The 21,166-nt window shown below is 33.4% G+C and overlaps 2 protein-coding genes across 4 annotated transcripts; both read left to right on the top strand.

Annotated features, from left to right (window-relative positions):
* Positions 6,074 to 7,781, top strand: LOC105159139 (WUSCHEL-related homeobox 4). 3 transcript variants are annotated; one of them, XM_011076097.2, is made up of 3 exons: positions 6,074 to 6,516; positions 7,008 to 7,316; positions 7,399 to 7,781. In XM_011076097.2, exons 1-3 carry the CDS (start codon positions 6,301 to 6,303, stop codon positions 7,567 to 7,569), a joined length of 696 nt encoding a protein of 231 aa, XP_011074399.1. In that variant the 5' UTR covers positions 6,074 to 6,300; the 3' UTR covers positions 7,570 to 7,781. The 3 variants fall into 3 exon arrangements, with proteins under 3 accessions (XP_011074399.1, XP_011074398.1, XP_011074397.1); XM_011076096.2 differs by having other exon boundaries at positions 7,390 to 7,781; XM_011076095.2 differs by having other exon boundaries at positions 7,381 to 7,781.
* Positions 13,595 to 19,187, top strand: LOC105159138 (polyadenylate-binding protein 8-like). The gene is made up of 9 exons (XM_011076094.2): positions 13,595 to 13,862; positions 15,014 to 15,132; positions 15,468 to 16,124; positions 16,242 to 16,319; positions 16,408 to 16,497; positions 17,185 to 17,319; positions 18,210 to 18,386; positions 18,467 to 18,670; positions 18,749 to 19,187. The coding sequence occupies exons 1-9, from the start codon at positions 13,595 to 13,597 to the stop codon at positions 18,983 to 18,985; spliced, it is 1,965 nt and encodes a 654-aa protein (XP_011074396.1). The 3' UTR covers positions 18,986 to 19,187.

Genomic DNA, 21,166 nt, shown 5'->3' with positions numbered 1-21,166 from the left:
TAAAGATATAGTTTCATTTTAGGACAATGTAGAATAAATATTAATTTTTCAGAGGCCAGAAGAGTTTCGTATCTATGATTTAATTACGTAAATTGAATATTTTGAAGGGGGTGAAATCGAATATATGATGATGTATTGTTGGGGCCGAAGGACACGTGGAAATGGTGTAATGTGTATGTTCTGGTAATGATGGATTCCCACCGTTTCTTCCACTGTGTGGGCTCCAATTACCCAATATCAATATTATTATCTATCATGTTCATGCCTTCCAACTTTTTCTTTGACCCACAATTACCCCCCGTCAAATCACACATTTTTACACAACTATTACTTACCACTACTTACCCAGTGGGTTTTTCTATCTGTCTTTTTCTTTTTTTTTTTTTTCCCAACTATAAAATGCTAACCACTTATTTTAAACAGGTGGAAACATCGAAATCGAGGAGTTAAGGTGAAGGTACTAGGAAAAAGAAATTATTATTGATTAAAATTTTATAAATTATGAATTGAAGTCGCAATAAATAATTATTATTAATTATAATTAATTAAAAATTAATAAAAGAATTATTTTATTTATCATGAAAAATATTTTTTCTATGGTCATGAGTCATGATAAAAATATTTATTATGACTTTTAGTCATTACAAATGTATTAGTCACACTTGTGAAAAAATCACGTTCAACAATCGTGATGTGGTCATCGTAAATGACTCTTTGTTATAATTATTAATTTTTAATCATAAAATTAATCATAATTCAATGTTATATTTGTTGTAATGAGGATTTCTATCCCACAAGAAAGAACTGGAATTCTGCTGAAACTAAAACTCGTTGAAAATTAAATTCCATCATTTCATTTTGAATAAAAAATAAATTGGATAAATAATTGTAATTTGGAGTATCGTTCAATTTTATTATTTATCCTTTTTCTTATTATTATTTTTGCCAAAATTCTAAATCTAAATACATCGCCATTGATGTAGAAAATAAGAACATTGAACGACAAAACAGCTTTTGCCAATCAAGGAGAACTAAAAGAAGACCACATATTCTTAGTTGAGGCAAATTATCAAGCTGTCAATGACCACAAAACAAGAACCTCGTATTCATATTTAATTTATTGGAGGACAATATTGTATTTTCATATTAGTCATCATAAATGCACTTATATAATATAAATACTCCCCATCACCATTACAAAGAGATAGGTGAAAAAAATAGTAAAAAGAAAGTTGTGTACAATAACAGGCAGTGCAAGTGTTGTTCTTTTTTATAAGATTTTGAGATCACTGTATTTTTTGTATTGCAATTGTTTATACGAGATTTAAGTATTGTAACTACTTCCTTGGAAGTATTAGATAAAAACATATATATATTACTGCAAATCCTTACATAGTAATTAAAATTATTATCTACAGTGTAGATTTATTTTTACTATGATTATTCAGTAAATATTTGCGGCACATGATGATTTCATAAATCTTGTCATCCAAACCACGTAAACTAAATACCCACAAAACCTATTAATTTTGCAGTCGTATGTATAATATATGTATATTTGTCTTATTCTATATAAATTTAATTGTAATTATTTTTATTATTTTTTATTATATTAATGTATTAATCGAACAAATATATATATTATTAATTTATTAAAATATTAAGTAGGGGGGCAAAAAAAAAAAAAAAAAAAAGTTGGCCACGAAAGAGGGTGAACAAATATTCTGAGAATCATCATATCCTTTGCCTCAGATATGAATGATTCCATATGGGCAATCGTGGATGGAACACACACAAGACACAGCTTTTTGGCCGATAATTCCATGATTACAGCTAATGATATTTCACGTGCTACCCCCTTTCCCTCTCACCACTCTCACTTACGCTTAAAAGATGTTAAAACACACTGCCTACCATCTAAGTAATTATTAAATAATTAATCTCGCTCCAGTTTAATTTTTTACGGTTACATGCATCAGCTGCTCCTGAAATTAGACTTAATTACACAATCACTCGTCACTCTTTCTTAAATTTCAATCCCGTGACGGGTTTTGATGTAATTTAATTTAGGTGTTTCCATAAATTGTTTTGTTCCTTAATAAAGAAACGAGCTTATAGTTACACCAAAAAAATTCAAGGAGTATTTATAATTTTGAAGATGACAAGAAGTGTTTGTATAATTAAATAACGCTTTTAAAATATTAATGTAATTTACCTATTTTTTATAATCATTAAATGAAATTATTGACAATAAATTAATTGCATATGTGGCACACTGATATGTTTAAATGGTTCCAAGTAATAATTATTTCACAATATTGTTAGTACTTATAATTTGAGATAAATATCCTTTCATTCCATTTTTTTTAACACACATTTACGTTCGAATATAAGATCTTTTAATTTAAAAAAAAAAATCATTTCACTTATTGATTCTTGGGGAAAAAAAATTGCGGTGATGCTTTTTTTTATTTATTATTTATTATTTTTTACTGAATGAAGAGACAAGCAACAGAGATTAGAGGCAAAATCATGAGCTTCTGAGAAAATAAGAAATTTCGTGATTGATGGGATATAATTTCCGGACAAAACCCAAAATCGCATTGTAATGTTGAAATGTCAATATTGGTGTCGTTATTCAACAAAATATGTTGACCCCAATAATGTATCTTGAATTTCAGGAATTTAGGACACATCCATTCAGAATTTCCTCTAAATGGCCCACCCATGTTATCTGCTGTTCTAGCTACAATATGACTACTCATGTCTCTCATTTTACCACACCACCTAACTCAAATACTAATTATTGCTACGACAATTTCATTCAGAACGAATTTATGTTTACAAAATATATTTTGGTACATGGTACCACTTTTATTTAAAAATTACTAAGTATCAATTACTTTTTTATTCTTATCTACTTATCAGTGTCAAAATCACGACACCTAAAATTTTGTACGCATAGACTAATATAGAAACAAATATACCCTCATAAATTTAAAATTCTAATATCATCATCACAATTTTTTTTTTTTGAAAATAGTGATTATATAATTACATCAGTATCAATAAACTAATAAGTACATTGATTCAATCAGTAAACATGTATTGCAATGTACTTATATTTAGTGAGATAAATACCTCTTATAATTAATGAATTCGCATCAAGTGATTCAAATACCACGTATTTGATGGGACTCAAACTCACAACTTCGAACTTATTATTGAGGCATCAGTCTTAGGCTAAAACATCATTTGACATCGACACAAAAGTTTGAAAATATTAAAAGTTCACGTGAATGTGACATAAAGATAAAATCACATTCAAGTTTTGCCTTCGGTGTATGTACAAATGAAATAAAACTTAATTTTCGATAAAAATATTTTCAAATGTTAACAAAAAAGTCCGTAACTTGTCCTGACATAAGTTAGTGATTAATTTATTACTGTATCAATTGAATCGATATATTGCAATTATGTCATAAAATCTAGTATATGGATATGATGTAAGAAACAGCACAGAGAAAATATGTTATTTTCCATGGTTGATTAGACATGCAATATTATTGTCTGATGAGAAAAATAAAATATTACCTGATCATGTGCTATAAAGTCAAATTTGCTCAACTATAAATGGTTTAAATTTTGAAAAACAAATTTACTTACTGTTGGCATAACACTACTTTTTCTGGCACTTAGCGACAATATTAATATGAAGTTGTCAACATGTTAGAACCTTCTCCAGCCTTCCCTGACCCCATCAAATGCGTACCAATTTAAGTTGTGGAAAATGCAAATAAATGTAATTAGCTGTCCTTGTTAGGCGAACAATTCCCATTTTCATTTTATAAAGATTGATTTATAATGGAATTATTTAATTTATTTTGCTAAATTTAGTGGATATCGTCAAAAGGCATACATAAAAGCAACACAAGCATAAAAAAATTAATGACACTTATATATCTGATTGATGTGCTCGATCACGCTACCATAAAAAAAAAGATTATATATTCCTATATTGCGAGCATATACAATTTACTTTTTGTCAAGATAATTAATTATAATAAAAAATTATATTATTATTAGTGTTTATACCTATTATTTTTGGTCGCCCTATCATGGACAGATGAGTTATTTTACTAATGTATTTGCACCTTATCAAATAATTTATCATTAAAAAATAATATATCTAAATAAATATTCAAACATGGATGTTGAAAATCATGCTACATTTCTTTTATCGACTTATTTGTCATATAAAACAGGATAAAAAGTGCGTTGGTGGATTTATACTATTTGGGAAATTGGAGCAACAGTTCCCAAGAACAAAGACACAGATAGAGATAGCCACATATTTTTTTATTTATCATCATAACATATATATATATATAAGTATTTATTATTTCCTTTTAAATTCTTTTATTATTTTATCAACTAAAGCATGGAAAAGCGTGTATATAACAATTTTTCGGCAAGTAAAGTCTTTCTCAAATCGAATTGTCATTATTATTATATATATAGTCACATTTTTATTGGACGTGAGAATTATGCGGCATCGTGGTAATTTTTACTCATGTAGTACTTTGATCGGTATGACATTTAATTTCTAATTTTGTTTGAAATCAACTTTGATATTATTTGTTACGTCTTCAGCCTGTTGGATATGAGAGTTGTTTTTAAAATTGTGAGTGCATCCTTAAATTCAACTAAGAATAATTTATCGAAAAATATTATTTAATTAATTGGATTATAAATACTTATATGGTACTTATCTTATTAGATGTGGGATGGGTATCAAATGTATATATATAGTTGTGTTTGTTTGTTAGTAAAATGTTTTTTTTTTCAAAAAGAAAACTATCTCTATATATAAAATTAAAAAAGACTGCATTCAGCTGTAATTCTGACAGCACAAACAATATCCGTATCTTGAAAAGAGAAAAGCGTTAGCATTTTAAAGTATTGGGATTGGAGGAATGCGTTTTACATTCCCTCGCTCTTCCCTACAATTCATAAAGTTGAGAGGAAAATGAGAAAAGAGGGCACCGAAAAGCATAGGACAACTTATCATGAAAGCAAGAAATTTTTAGCCAGTTTGATTAGACTACCCAACCACACGCCTATGCACGTCATATACATACATGATACATATATACACCCCCCACCCCCTCATCTCTCTCTCTCTCTCTATATATATATATAGTATACATACACTCCAATTATTAGAATTTTGAGTGAAAGCAGAAAAAAAGATGACACTCCAGTTTGTCCTCTTATCTGCATTCTTATCTAACTTTCTATCTGTTATTTTTCTCCGTTTATAGACTGACTATACATACATAACATGGCCATCTCATATCCTTAATATATATTAATGATTGTATGTATAATTAAGTGACTATCAAAGTTTTATTATAATAAATTCATAAGATGAAGTTTAAATAAAGTATAGATATGTAGACACATGCAATGTAGTAATGACTCAATTGAATGTTCATATATAGTTAGATTTTTTTCGGGTGCATGCACTCGACGAGTTGGAAGCGATTCTCGTATTCAACAAGTTTGAAGCATGATAGAAGAACTTGCTTTCGTGCAAGATGGAAACAAAAAGCACGACCAAATGGCAAGAAAATCCTTTCTATGAAGAGTATTAAGAGATTAAAACTACATTTCTTTAATCACGTGTAGTTAATAGATCAGCCCTAAGTAGAAAATTACTTGTAACTTTCACGCGTTCGTAATGTACTTGGATAGCAAGCTTTTGATATATCCCCATAAGTGCGCTATACATATTGCATGTGTCTGTTTATTATAGGCTTGTAAAATTATTATTATGGCAAATAGAAACAATGATAATTTCACATCTTGTTAACTTAGTTACATAAGATAATCATTTTGTAATATTTAAAGAAAAAAGGGGAAAGAAGAAAGAAGTGTTATATAGCAAGTAGCTAGCAACCATGATTAAAGGACATTGCACTATATATATATATGCGTTTGCTTTTTTTTCTACACTAGACTAGATTTTCCCACCTCCCCCCCCCCCCCATTTTCCCCCCCCCCCCCCCCCCCTTCTTCTCACTCAACTTTTCATTTCTCCTTTTAACATGTAAAATCTCAAGTCAACCTCATCTCATCATTTGGTCTTGCTCAATCTCCTCCTTTTCTTGTTTCTCCTTCCCACTTTATTCTCCTTTATTTCTCTTCCTCAACACCATCACTTTTCTGTCTATATAACCACCGGATTCCGCCATCAAACTGATCCCCCACACCCCATTAACCATCAAAGTTCAAGTCATGAAGGTGCACCACTTTGCACGTGGATTCTGGGAGCATGAACCTAGTCTTGGATGCAAGCGGCTGCGCCCGCTCGCTCCTAAGCTTGTCACCACCCCCACCACCACCACGGCCACCACCACGGTTAACGCTTTTGATCTCAAGAGTTTCATTAGACCTGAGAGTGGTCCTAGAAAACTTGAATCTTCCGACTTTGAGAAGAAGGAATCTGCTCAGGTAATTGTCCGCGGCCACCACGATTGTCATTTTTCCTAAATTATACTTGATAAGTGTATTAAACTTGTCATATTACTAGTTCAGGTCCAGCCGAACAGGATTTGTATTAAAAATTCCCTTCTAAATGTGCTGGTCGCGTTTTGCATGCCTTGTTTGGCTGATGTATTGTTAGCTTCATGCAAGACTCTCTCTCTCCCTCTCTCTCTCTCTCTCACTCGCATAAACACATTCACAAAAGCAAGAATCACAGAAAACACCTTGTAGTGTGTGAAAAAGTGTGAATACACATGCTTATTATACGTTGTACTACGAAACTCTCGTGTAGGACAGTTTAGGTGAATGTACATTCTGCCTAATGTTTTCCACACAGTTGTCAGAGTACTGCACGACGAGTCTTTTATTCATGGTCCACTTAATTTGAAAATTCCCGACATGAAAATTGTCGGTATCCCAAAATGGTGTTGAATTTCGAGTACTTGAACTTTGAACAGGTAGAGGCGCAGCAGGCAGGGGGAACGAGGTGGAATCCAACGCAAGAACAGATAGGAATACTGGAAATGCTGTACAGAGGCGGGATGCGAACGCCGAACGCGCAGCAAATCGAACAGATCACCGCACAGCTCGGCAAGTATGGAAAGATCGAAGGCAAAAACGTGTTCTACTGGTTCCAAAATCACAAGGCACGCGAGAGGCAGAAGCAAAAGCGCAATAGTCTCGGCCTCACACACAGTCTAAGAACCTCAGCTTCGCCCTTTACGACAACTACCACCACTAATTATCTATTATTATCTACCTCTAAGGTAATATATATATATATAATTTTCTAGGAGTGGATATTATGTTACATTATTAATTAATAAATAGGATAAAAAGTTGTTGCAGGGGGAAGAGGGATTAGATGTTAGCTCATACAAGAGAAAGTGGAGGTCATGGGGATTTGATGAATGCGTAGAAGAAGAAGAAGAAGAAGATAGCAGATATTGTTGTACAGAAGAAGAAGGGGAAGATAGAACCCTAAAGCTATTCCCATTGCACCCGGAAGGAAGATGTTGAAGGGTTTCTTTAGAAATAAATGTTGATTTCAATTTTAACTTGATCTGCGCGCAGGTTAATTAAGTTGTAATCTGCTTTTATTTCCATGAGGTGGTTCAATTATTATTTTTCTTGCTTTGTGTTTCTTTCTTTCAACAAGGAAAGGATGAAACACAAATTGTTGTATGAACCATTTTTCTCTATTCTAATTTATTTTTCATCCATGCTATAAATTTAACCACCCAATAACTTGGAGAAACCATTAAATTTGGATTAAAAGTGAAATAGTAAACTAAAATGAGCTCTCTTGGAATTTGGCATAATTAGAAATATCTCTTAATTTTAACGGTCGTCTAATAATTAACTCAATTCATTAGTATTCGTTAGATTTTCACCTTTTTTGTGGTAAACTGACCAAAATACCATTATAAACTATATATTATAATTTTGTTTATTTTTAGGAAAAAAAATATGATCTAAGTTGAGAATTTTTTTACAATGTTTTCAAGATTTTCCATCCCCGTATGAGTTTTTACCATTTTTATAGTTTTTTTTTAAAAGAAAAAAAAATATAATAAAGGCAAAGTTGATAATTTCAAATCTCCATCTAAGGATTATATTATTTTATCTAATATCAGACGAAATATTTGTTATTTTCAAACAACGAATTCGTAATTATAATTATACCCAACTTTAATAAAATTCATTGTAATTTACCCAAGGTGAAATAACCTCAGAATATTGAGACTATGATCTAACCTCTCTTAAGTTCATGTAGAATTTTTTATACGTATCAGCTGAATAATATCAATTATAGATTTGCAACCTTTAATTCTATACTTTTTACACACATTATATATGGTAAAGTTGATATTATCTCATGTGATATCCAAAATGTTCAAATAGATCCCTATAATAAAAAAATACCATCTAACCCCTTATAAAACTTACAAATGTGCATACTGGCCCCTGGTGTATTTGAACATGAGTTGATGTTGCAATGACAAAAATACCCTTTTTAAATCAATGACCTGTAATTAATCTGATCTAGATTTGTGGCTCAAATTTAATCATGCTTATCAAAATTAATATATAATTTTAATATATATAATTATATATTTTTTAATATATATATATATATATGTATGTATATATCTTTATTTTAATTTTCTTTTCCTCCCATATCTATCGTCCGACCACCTTTTGAAGCAAACTTACCACTATTGAAAAGCCCGTCTAACGGCGAGAATTTTGATACTCTACCCATTAAAAATCTCCAATTCGTTGGTGAGTTATCTCAATTTTTCTGCTCAAAAAACCGTCGTCTCTTTTTTTTTTTGGCTAAGAAAATCCTAATCTGCAGCCCCATCTTCTATTATATTTTTCTCCACAGTCTGATCATCTCTTGACGCGAGTCTCGGACGAGTATTTTGACACCCCACCAATCTCCCCTCCATCGACGAGTTATTTTTATTTTTCTATTTTATATTTTTTAGGTTTTTTTTAACATATAAACATATTATTTAAATTTTTTTATATTATATTTTTAAAATATGTATAATTTAAAAGTAGGGGTAGTTTGGTCATTTAGGGGCAAAAAATACATACTTGGTCGCATTTGGGCGCTTGAAGTACAATTCTGAAGGGAAGGGGTAATATGCACCTTTTTAAATTTTATAGGGGATTATATATTTTTTTTTATTACAAGAACCTCTTTAAACATTTTGAGTATCATAGGGGGTAATTTGGATTTTACCTTACATATATAAAACTTGTTTTCTATGATTTGTGGCTGATTTTGTAGAGTATAGGCATATTTTTAACTTAAGAGGGTGATTTTTTTAGTTTTGCAAGAATTAATTTTTATTATTTAATTTTATAATTTTGAAATTTTAACAATATTAGTTCTTTTTCGTGCAATTTATTCAGAAAATTGTATGTAACTTAGACACGACTCAATTAAATTATAATTTTAATACTCTAAATTAATTCGTTGTAGGGCCAAAAATACCAACTCCTTTAAATTACAATACTAAAAATGCGATTTAATTATATAATGTGCAAGTCACAAGTAATTTCTCAGTCAAATTAGCCAAAAAAAAATCTTAAAATTATATGACTAAATTATGAAAATCAATATATACAATACAAAAAATATAATCTCTTAAAATCACAGGACTAAAATTATATTATTTTCCTATTTTTTAAGTATTTTTTTTCCTTATTTGCAACTTCTTAATTATGTAATATATATGTTTATGATATAGTTGGAGACACGCAAAACATTTTTATATAATATCATGAGCAAGTGGTTGGTGGGGTCTGAATTATCTGTGATATAGACAAAACACTTTGGAGGGAAGGAATTTAAAAGATCGATCTATTTTTATCTTATATATTATTTATGTCATATTTATAATATGCAGTATTAATTTTAAATTATCATTTAACTTTAGTTCTTTTAATTCTTAAAAAGGATACGCCAAAATTACACAATGATATATACGACATCAATAAATCACAGTAAAGTATATCGAAAGATTCCATTAAATACTTCATAATAGTTGTTATATGATTCGAATTCATGAATTTTGAATTTAAAAATAAAAAATAACTTAATTATATATTTTAAAGAAATTTTGTATATGCAATTGAACTAACGACATTGAATTTCATTAAAAGAAAAAAGAAAAAAGAAAACTCAACTACGTTGAAAGAAAATGTGCACTAATATATTGATGAGGGTTGAAACTCAAAAGTTGCTAATATATGATTATGTATATAAATTATGTGTTGTTTTATGAATTAAATAAAATAAATTAATTCCTATTTGATTTTATTAAAACACGATTATCATCATGGAAACTTTAGTTCTTTGAAAGTGTTAATCTAAACAAAATTAATTTAAAAATACTTATTTACTACCAATGTGTTGAAAATCCAATAAATTACATAAACACTACTAAAATTAATTAAAATACTTTTTTTAATTACATGAAAACCCAATAATTGAATTAATTTAATACATCAACATTACAAAAAAATAATATAATAAATAAATAAATAAAAGAAGGGGTCTTCGTCTTCCCCAAATCATCGGCCACCCCCTGCCTCCGCCTTCGCGCCTCCACCTCCCGTGGTGTCGCTGGCGGTGATCATCAAGCTGTCGTTGCCCAAATCTAAGCGGCAGCGGACAATGTCGCCCACCCTATCTACACATATATATATTATATTAAATATTGATATAATTATTATATATATAATTGTGTGTTTGTATATATAAATACAAAAGTATATTTTATAAATTACTTAAAATCTAAGCAATCCATTTTTAACTAAGAAAGATCAATGGCTTCTAAAAACAAGAAATAACGAACAAATCACCACAAAAATTAACGCCGTTAAGGAGAAATGACGGAAGAGGTGTGTGTGCACCATTTCACAAAACACAGGGGATTTTTTGCTTATACTTTAACACGGGGGATTCTTAATCGAATTTCTAAAATACAGGGGGATTTTATGCAATTATTCTAGATATATTGACATGTTTCATCTTGATGTTGATGACGTTTTTGTTGATCCAAATAGAAAAATTGATCACTTGGTTGGTGACGGAAGTGTTCATAAATAATTTCCTTATTTCTTGTTTAGTATTATGAATTTTGTCCAGCATGTTTTCTATGATATTAAATAACTTTATTTACATAATTTGTCTCATTAGTAGCATGTTTTGATATTGGTTTACATGTTTGTCATGTTTTAATTAAGAATGAGTAATCATTTGGTTAGCGCCAACGTCAATAGTAAAGATATGTGTTTCACTGATTGTGTCACAATTCACACAATACTTAAAGATAAAAAGTACTTCTCTTATTTAGTAATACAAGAAACCAATGTTAGTATAATATTTGGTAGTGCAAAGTTAATAGATGGCTCCAGAAGAGCTAATGCATTCTTATTGGGTAAAACACAATTTTATATTGATGATACACTTTATTCCACCAAATCTCAAGAAAACTTTATAAGTTTTAAAGATATCCGCCAAAATGGATATCATATTGAGACAACAAACGAAGAGAATATTGAGTATCTCTATATCACAAATGTGATCTTGGGGGAAAAGTGCATATTAGAAAAATTATCGATTGGGTCATCCCGGATCAATTACGATGCAAAAAAAAAAAATGAGAATTTAAATGGACATACACTGAAGAGCCAACAAATTTTTCAATCCAATAATTTCTAATGTGTTCCTTGTTCTTAAGGAAAGTTAATTGTTCGACCATTTCCAACAAAAACAGAGAGTGAATCTCTCACATTTTTAGAATGTATAACAAGGCGATATTTGTGGACCAATCTACTAGCCATGTGGACCATTTTGATATTTCATAATTTTAATTGATGCATTAACTAGATGGTCACATGTGTCTTTGTAATCATTTCGCAACCTTGCGTTTGCAAGATTGCTTGCTTAATTAATTTGATTACGAGCATATTTTCCTGATTATCCAATTAAGAAAATACGTATTGATAATGCTGGAGAACTTACTTATTAAACTCTCAATGACTATTTTGTGTCTATTAGAAATGATGTTGAATACCGTGTAGCACATATTCGTAATAAAATGGTCTTGTAGAATCATTTAATAAGACTCTGCAATTAATTTCAAGGCCATTGCTTGTGAATCAAAATTTCACACTTCTTGTTGGGGATATGCTATTTTGCTTGCAACAACATTAATTTACATTAGACCAACAAGTTACCACAAGTTCTCTCATCTTCAATTATTTTTTCGTCTGAAACCTAACATTTTCCATCTAATAATTTTTGGGTGCAGGGCATATGTCCCAATTGCACCACCACAACCCACTAAGATGGGTCCTTAAAAGAAGTTGAGAATTTATGTTGGAGTTAAGTCTCCATCTATATAAAATATATTGAACCATCAATGCGGGACTTATTTACACTCGATTTGTCGATTATCATTTTGATGAATCAAATTTCGTAATATTAGGGGAGAGAGAGTAGGCAGTTGAAAAGAAAAATTAATTGGAATAAATTATCATTATCTCATCTTAATGCTCGTATTAATCAAAATGAATTGAAAGTTTAAAAGATAATTAATTTGCAAAATTTAGCTAATCAACTACCAGATGCATTTAATAACCCATAAAATTGATCTGTTGAGATTCAAAATTAGTATTATCATTGGTTCGTCTTCAATTTGGATTTGACTTATGTGACATAAACAGAAAGGTTAAATATATTATTCAAATGGAATTGATGCCAATTGTTGTTGTAATAATCTAATTACATATTGTAGTATTAACTCTAACCAAATTATAGAGAAATTACGATATAGTTACGTGGGATTATTGTTAATTGTTTGAGCAACAATGTATTTATGAATAATTATTATGTTTTAGTTAAAGTTTGATGGAATTGGATAAAGATGAGGTTGAGTTGAAAAGTGTTGGAATGATGTTGATTAACTATAGTTTAGGAGCTCTAAGAACGCTAAACAACCTCTGTAATCCCGTAACAATCGACAAGATTTTATCAAAACAACAAATAAATAAATTACATCTACGATTTGACCACGTCATACGTCGCTCGTGCTCAGGCGACACGTGTCGCCATAAGGTTTTCCCTTGGGCAGCAGCACTTCAAATCGACGGCCAAGATTTCACCGCTTTTTCTCGCTGCTAGGGTTTCCTAACACTGCCACTTCATATATAAATCCTCAGAGGCGATGTTCTTCCCTGAGTGCGGTGCAGTTCCCTGCCCTCCCAAAGGAAAAAAATACCTCCAAAATTTTCTCTCTGGAATTTCTCTTATCCTTTGATCTACCCTATATTTTTACCCCCACATTTTACCCTTTCCTCTCTTCTCATCCCTACTGAAAAACCCCAAAAATTTTCAATTTCCTCGTTGTCATTCGTAGTTTTTATCTATCTAAGGTCAATAGCAAGGAGGAGAAGGGAAAAATTACAACCCCCCAATCTCCAGACCGAGAAACTAGGAATTTAGCTGAAATTGGAAGGAATGGCGCAGATTCAAGTGCAGCACCAGAATGTGGCGGCTGCTGGGCCCAACGGAGTGGCGGCGCCAAGTGGAGCGGCAGCTGCGGCGGCTGGACAGTTTATGTCGACCTCTCTGTACGTGGGGGACTTGGATTTAAACGTGACGGACTCTCAGCTGTATGATCTGTTCAATCAGGTCGGACAGGTTGTGTCGGTTAGGGTTTGCCGAGACCTCAGTACTCGCCGCAGCCTTGGCTATGGTTATGTCAACTATAGCAATCCCCAGGATGGTTAGTGCTTTTACTTCTAATTTGATTATGTGAAATGGAGCAGCTTGGAATCTGCATTTAATTGACGAATCCCTTGGTATATGGTTTAGTTACATGCTTGTAGATTTGTGGCTGATTTCTTACTACTACTGTGTATGGAGGAACTAAGGAAAATCTCCATCCTCCCAAAATTCTTTATTTTTTTTTAAAATCTTTTTATACCTTATAATTAATATAGTCCTGTTTCTTGGACCATTTTTATTAAAACTCAGCTTGGGAAAAGAATTTGAAGTTGCCATTGACTAAGGTCGTTACAATATTCTACTTGCGAACAGAGTTCAAAAGCAATTACCGGGAAGCATGAATAGGAAATACAGTGATCTCCAGTAAATATTTGGAAATTTTGGTCCGCAATTTGGTTCTACAGTTTCTTTTTAGTGATATTGTACTAGAAAGTTGGCTTATGTAATCACCGTTTTGTAGTTTTGGTCAGGTTAGTAACATTAATAACTCACCATTGCAGATTTTCTCAAAAGTAACGAAACTCTGCACTGTGCTAGATATATTTGTTGGTGTTTTGAGTTGCTAGATCTGTGATCACTTCACTTGCTGAATTACCATGATTCCAGATTAAGCCATAGAACAACCAATGCAGAACCACAGTGGCCTTTAGAAACAAATCTCTTCTGCTATCAAGCCTTGTTGAAGTCCGAGTTGCTATGGCAGTTTGGATGGACCAGATAGCATTCTGGAAACTTAAAGTGCCTTCCTATAGATTATTGTTGTTTTCAGTCTTTAAGGAAAAAGATTGCTAAACAATCACATGGAAGGGCTGATAGTTATGCCTTGGCCTGTTAAAACTTTTAATTGGATAGAAATTTAAGGAGGTTGTGCCATTTGCACATATTTCAGCCTCTTTTTATAGCTATATTGGTGTTTAGAGAACATATTCATCTTTTTTATAAGTTACTATTGCGGTTGTGGTTATGCTGGTTTTCCTTTTAAGTTTGCTGTTTCTTCACTACAACAGCCAGGTGCTTTGGCCTTTTCTTCTGTTCAGTGTTCTTTAATTATGGAGAAAGTATGCAATTGTTTTCTCCTTGCATTAGCCTCTTTCATATGGAAGGATGTTATTTCGCCCCCGATATTTCACATGTTAGCTTTGATTACAGCGGCAAGAGCTCTGGAAGTTTTGAATTTCACTCCCCTTAATAACAAGTCAATCCGAGTCATGTATTCGCATCGGGACCCAAGTATTCGTAAAAGTGGAACAGCAAATATCTTCATCAAGGTTAATGTCTCCTCCTTTATGCTTCATGATTTACGCTGTATTGGTCAAGGTGTTTGCTCTTCAAAATTTGTTAAATTGGTTTCTCATACTTTACCGAACGAAGACGTGGACTGAATCTGCATTCTTTGTTTAATGTTTTTATTTCAGCCAAAACCTTATACTGAATTTGTATTACAATTGAACTGTGGGCCCTTGCTGCCTGTTGATTTCTATTGTACATTCTCTTAGCCATATTTCTTTGATATATGAAGCACTACCGTTTCTTTTTCTTACACAATATGCTCTTCTGTGTCTCTTCTTGTTCTAGTTGCATACTACTGAACTCTCTTTTGCAGAATTTGGACAAAACAATTGATAACAAAGCTTTGCACGACACTTTTTCAAGCTTTGGCAACATCCTCTCGTGCAAGATTGCAACAGACCCTAATGGTCAATCAAAAGGCTATGGATTTGTACAATTTGATTCTGAAGACGCTGCACAAAGTGCTATAGATAAGTTAAATGGCATGCTTATTAATGATAAGCAAGTGTATGTTGGGCATTTCCTTCGCAAGCAGGAAAGGGAAACTGCACTACATAAGACGAAATTCAACAATGTTTATGTGAAAAATCTAGCTGAATCTACTACAGATGACGATTTGAAGAAAATTTTTGGTGAATATGGAGCAATCACTAGTTCTGTAGTGATGAGGGATGCTGATGGAAAGTCAAAATGTTTTGGATTTGTCAATTTTGAAAATGCTGATGATGCTGCTAAGGCTGTTGAAGCTCTAAATGGAAAGAAAGTTGATGACAAGGAGTGGTATGTAGGAAAAGCCCAGAAGAAGTTGGAGCGAGAACAAGAACTTAAGAGTCGATTCGAGCAGACCGCCCGGGAAGCTGTTGACAAATTTCAAGGGCTTAATTTATATATTAAAAACTTGGATGATAGCATTGATGATGACAAACTGAAAGAACTGTTTACAGAGTTCGGTAATATCACTTCATGCAAGGTATTTTGGTACTGTGCTCTTTACAGTTGGATGTGAGCAGTGATTTCTTCAATTATGTTCTTTTGCTACTGTTGTACTTAAGTTGTGCTGATTCTATTAATCTCCTTTTGCTGCCAGGTTATGCGAGATCCTAGTGGCATAAGTAGAGGATCTGGATTTGTTGCCTTTTCAACCCCGGAGGAAGCTTCTAGAGCAGTGAGTTGATACGATACTGATGACTTTCTGGGTGACATTTTATTAAATAATGCCTGATCTGGTTGAGCTATTGGTTTTGTGATTTTAGCTTTCTGAAATGAATGGGAAAATGGTGGTCAGCAAGCCATTGTATGTTGCGCTTGCTCAGCGTAAAGAAGAGCGAAGAGCAAGGTTGCAGGTATTGTTACTTGAAAAGGGAATCTTTTCTCTAATTATACATGAAAGATTTCGAACTTGGTAGATGGTTCTTGCACATTTTTGGTACTTGGAATCTCAATTGTCCCTTCATTTCCCTCTGTTGCTACTGGATTTACCTCATATTTGTCCTAATGTTGTTGAATGTTAATTTTGACCTTTATAGGTGTGAAACCTTTTCAACTTTGCACTGTTCAGTTTTACTCAACATCATGTTATTGCTGCTCTATATTATCACAGGAAATCATTATAATTTGAATTTTCTGGAATAGCTCTGCTCTGGGTTTCCTAGATGGGATATATTTCTTCTGTCCTTTGATCTCTGAATTCTTGCTGCGTGTGTTTATCATTACCTAAAGTTGCAACTCGAAGCAATTAGTTTTAATGTGGCACGCTAAAGTAGTATTTGTCTGGTTAATGATGAAAAGCTGGTTAGACCATAGAAGACTGTTCTCTTGCTGAATAGTCTCTTATCTAGGTTGGGCCTGCACATTTTGGAGGAAATTGTAGCTCCTCATGGGTTTAGGGAGGAATCCTAATTTGTGCATTCCACCATCAGTTTTAAGCCATCTTTATCTCCTTTCCAGAGTTTGGAAATGGCGTAAAATGCGGTATTTTCTTCTTTTTGGTTCTGTCATGGATTCTACTAGAGCTTATCTTTTTATTGCAGGCTCAATTTTCACAAATGAGGCCTGTTGCAATGCCACCATCAATGGCTCCCCGTATGCCTATGTATCCCCCTGGTGCTCCTGGTATTGGGCAGCAGCTATTTTATGGGCAAGCTCCTCCTGCTATAATTCCTCAGGTAACAGTTGCTATCTGGGTTTCATTCTTTTGACCCCCTTGTTGAAACAATTGACTGCTCATTCAGCTTGTGGAGCCAAATGTCTAACACTTTCACCTACCGACCCACATGTAAACATCCCCTGAACCTGCAAGAAACATGCACCTGCTGCCAAATCACTGACATCACCATCTTCTCAGTCAGTTGAGAAGGGCAAATAGTTCTGTATAGCAGCTGAAATATGGATTTTTGAGCTCTTTTTTCTGTAGATGGACACTTCTCGTGTAACCTATTGTACTTTTTTACTTGACTAGTTTCTTCCCAACTTGGTATCAAAATGATTTGTTGATTGATTTTGAGGGTTGTTGTGATGCCTTCCGCTGAAACTTCAAGTTGGGAGGACTGCCTTTCTGTTCTGGTCTTGTATGTTCTTGGTTGTCATATTGTTCAAATGTGGTCGTGCATGACTGTGTTTTTCGATTTTGTTGGGGTTAGAGATCCCTCTTTTAGTGCTAGTTACCCGTAAGTTGGTGATCCTTGTCAATATAACGTTTCTAATAATCATCTCCCTTCATAGACAACGCTGCTGTTTTTGCTTTTATTGTGCGTCTGTGATCATGCATAATGGAGATATTGCCGTGTGACTGAAGCTATAGGTTGAAATTAGTTTATATTCTTTTGTTTTGGGATGAGGTAGGGTGTCAATGGGGTAACTGATTGTTTGTTTCATCTGATAAGAGGAACCTTTGTTTTATGAGTTTCAGTATGTGCTGTCATATGCTCCTCGATTATGCAGCATAACAGTATGCTTGGTGTTGTACTAGGAGGTGCATGTTGCATGACACTAAATATTCTCCATATGGAAAAGCGAGTAACTACTTTTTGTCATTATGCTCTTGGTAATTTGTCAGGCCGGTTTTGGCTATCAGCAGCAGCTTGTTCCTGGAATGCGTCCAGGAGGTGCTCCTATGCCAAATTTCTTTGTGCCCCTAGTCCAACAGGGTCAGCAGGGCCAACGTCCTGGTGGCAGGCGAGGAGGTGGTCCTGTGCAACAAAATCAGCAGCCTGTGCCGCTGATGCAGCAGCAAGTTAGTTGTACTTTGGTTTTCTAATTGTGTGTACTTTTGAATTTGTATAGTGTCAAGTATGACTTTTGTTTTCCATACAGATGCTACCGAGGGGTAGGATGTATCGGTTTCCTCCTGGTCGTAATGTGCCAGATGTGCCCATACCTGGGGTTGCGGGAGGGATGCTTTCTGTTCCATATGACATGGGTGGCATGCTTCCTCGAGATGCTGCTATTCCACAGCCCATGCCAATTACTGCTCTTGCTTCTGCTCTTGCAAATGCAACTCCTGAACAGCAGAGAACTGTAAGCATACTACTGAGTGATAAATTTCATTTATAATTTTTGTGTATGATATGCTCATTGCGCAAGTTTTGCTGACAGATGTTGGGTGAGAACTTGTACCCTCTTGTTGATCAACTGGAGCATGAGCATGCTGCGAAGGTTACAGGCATGCTTTTGGAGATGGACCAGACTGAGGTTCTGCATTTGCTTGAATCTCCTGAGGCTTTGAAAGCCAAGGTTGCTGAGGCGATGGATGTCCTGAGGAATGTTCAGCAGGCTAACAGCCCTGCCGACCAACTTGCCTCACTTTCACTGAACGACAACCTTGTTTCTTGAGCATCTGGTCTTTTAAGTGATTGCAGATATTGGCCTGGCCAATCTGAATCAACTTTTTGCTAGTGAGGGTGCTATTTTAGGATGAATTTTGGGTAATGTTTTTAGGTTTTTGAACTTGTGAGATCGTCTTGGTTCCAAATTATTTCTGGATTTTTTTAAGATCATCGGTGATTTTTAATATATATTGGTTGCTATTTCATTCTGTTGCTCTATGATTGTGTGATTTATTATGGTGTTATTCCTGATTTAGATACAAATGGATGTGAAAGCATGTCGGGGATGGGTATGTATTAAGATGCACAGTGGGCTGGGTTGGGTTAGTTCAAATGATGTTGGTTTAGCCCAAGCTTGTTTGGGATTCGGCTGGTTTTGAGCTGGTCCTAGAAATAAATATTTAGGATAAGTCCAGTCTAGTGTCCAAGGACCATTTGGTTCTGGATTGAGCCTATTGTGGTTTTTTTTTAATTGTTAAGTTTTTATATATAATTTTCATTTGATTTTAATTTAAAAGACACTTCTAAACTTAAGTTAACTATTATCATTAGAAAAATTTAGACAAAGCACGTTTGGGCTTGATGCGGGTTTGGTTTTGGTCTCAATTGTGCGAGTTCATGAGTTGGGTTTAGGTTTTAGAATGAACTAAATAAGGGTCCCACTTGTCCCAAGATCGGCCATGAGGGGTAGTGACCCGTTCTTGTCGGTTTTTTTGGATTGGTCCGTATTGATCCTAGACCGATTTAGCCCGCACCTTGAGGCACACTCTAACATACTATGTTGAATGTTTTATTGTAGTAAAAGCTAAGGAAAACCTGAGCTAAATGTAGAGAAGAGACTATATTGTATTGTATTTTTCTCTCTCACTTGAAGGATCAACCTCTTGGTTATTTTTTGTTCGAGACTGAGATTACTTGCAAATGAAAAAGTGTCAAAGGTGTTTATCACTATGTAAACGTAACAATTAGGATTATTCACGCTTCATTGAAGAGTTTATGGGTGCACAGATATGGTCATGCCACACCAGCACATGCTATCCCTACCATCCCATTAATTTTACCTTTTACTTGATATACCTTTATGGTTGGTGATTAGAGGGAATTTCTTACTCAAATCCGTTGGTATTTTATCAATTTACCATCATGAAGAGCCAAGAGATTTAAACTAGGATATTGACTCCAAAATTTGTATGAAAAGAAATGAAGAGAATGAGAATATAACGACCAACTACACACACAATACTTTGATACGATACATTTTTGCGAACGTCATATGTTTAACCATTTGATTGTAACAGCTTTGAGGGGAATCGAGTTGTGCAACGACAATTCAAATTTCTCTTTCGTGTCAACATCTTCTGGCTTCAACCCTGGTTCAAATTTCAATTGAAGTTATGAATTTAGTGGCCAGCCAGGGCACATTCTTCTTCCTGACCCAAAAAGAATAAGTATGAAATCTTGCCCCTTAAAGTCTATCTTGTTGTCCAAGAATTGTTCAGGCTAAAACGAATTCGAGTTTGACCATATGATTGGATCTCTGCCAATAGCCCAAGCATTAACAATATCTGTGTGTGTATAGTTGTTAATTTCAGCATCATATTCCACCTTACGAGGGATTAAATGTGGACCGGCCAAGTGGTATCTGAATATTTCTTTTATCAAAGTCTGACTATGGCAGTTTTGATATGTCTAATTCTTCCACTTGTTTGTTTTCTTCGATTGCACTTTTTGGCTCATTCTTGGCTTTAGCCATCTTCTCTAGGCTAAGTAGCAATTCTGTCATTGCCCATTCCAATGTGTTTGATGTGTCCGATCCTGCAATAAATAAGTCCTAAAATAGAGATAAGTTAGTTCTTGCTAATGTTGCTGCTCATTGACTTATTATTGAATTATTGCAGGTCAAATATATCTTTTATGATCAAATTACACTCATACTATTCACGTGTTAATGCATATAAGAGGTATATCTTCACTCTACAAGGGGAGTTATAGTTAAAAAAAAAATTATTTGGTCAGTAATAAGTCAATCAAGGCTAAACATATTATTTTTTTATTAATATCAACAAATTCAATGAATTTTGACCAACATGAAAACTTAATTGTTAGATAAAAGCAATTCTCAAGAGTGTTAGATGTAATTTTCTAAATCATAAGATGTTTGAGTGTAATTACATAAAACTTCAGGAGA

This window comes from Sesamum indicum, linkage group LG3 (genome assembly GCF_000512975.1).
Source record: "Sesamum indicum cultivar Zhongzhi No. 13 linkage group LG3, S_indicum_v1.0, whole genome shotgun sequence".
In the NCBI taxonomy this organism is placed as follows: domain Eukaryota; kingdom Viridiplantae; phylum Streptophyta; class Magnoliopsida; order Lamiales; family Pedaliaceae; genus Sesamum; species Sesamum indicum.
The sequence above is the reverse complement of the archived record's forward strand: the minus strand, read 5'-3'. Positions and strand labels throughout refer to the sequence as shown.

What these genes read in the sequence shown, in the direction of transcription:
- LOC105159139 (XM_011076095.2), top strand. Translation starts at nt 6,301, where the DNA reads ATGAAGGTGCACCACTTTGCACGTGGATTCTGGGAGCATGAACCTAGT. An exon ending in AGAAGAAGGAATCTGCTCAG is followed by an intron (nt 6,517 to 7,007) that starts GTAATTGTCCGC and finishes AACTTTGAACAG; the next exon opens with GTAGAGGCGCAGCAGGCAGG. An exon ending in TATTATTATCTACCTCTAAG is followed by an intron (nt 7,317 to 7,380) that starts GTAATATATATA and finishes ATTAATAAATAG; the next exon opens with GATAAAAAGTTGTTGCAGGG.
- LOC105159138 (XM_011076094.2), top strand. Translation starts at nt 13,595, where the DNA reads ATGGCGCAGATTCAAGTGCAGCACCAGAATGTGGCGGCTGCTGGGCCC. An exon ending in CAGCAAATATCTTCATCAAG is followed by an intron (nt 15,133 to 15,467) that starts GTTAATGTCTCC and finishes TCTCTTTTGCAG; the next exon opens with AATTTGGACAAAACAATTGA. An exon ending in CTCCTGAACAGCAGAGAACT is followed by an intron (nt 18,671 to 18,748) that starts GTAAGCATACTA and finishes TTTTGCTGACAG; the next exon opens with ATGTTGGGTGAGAACTTGTA.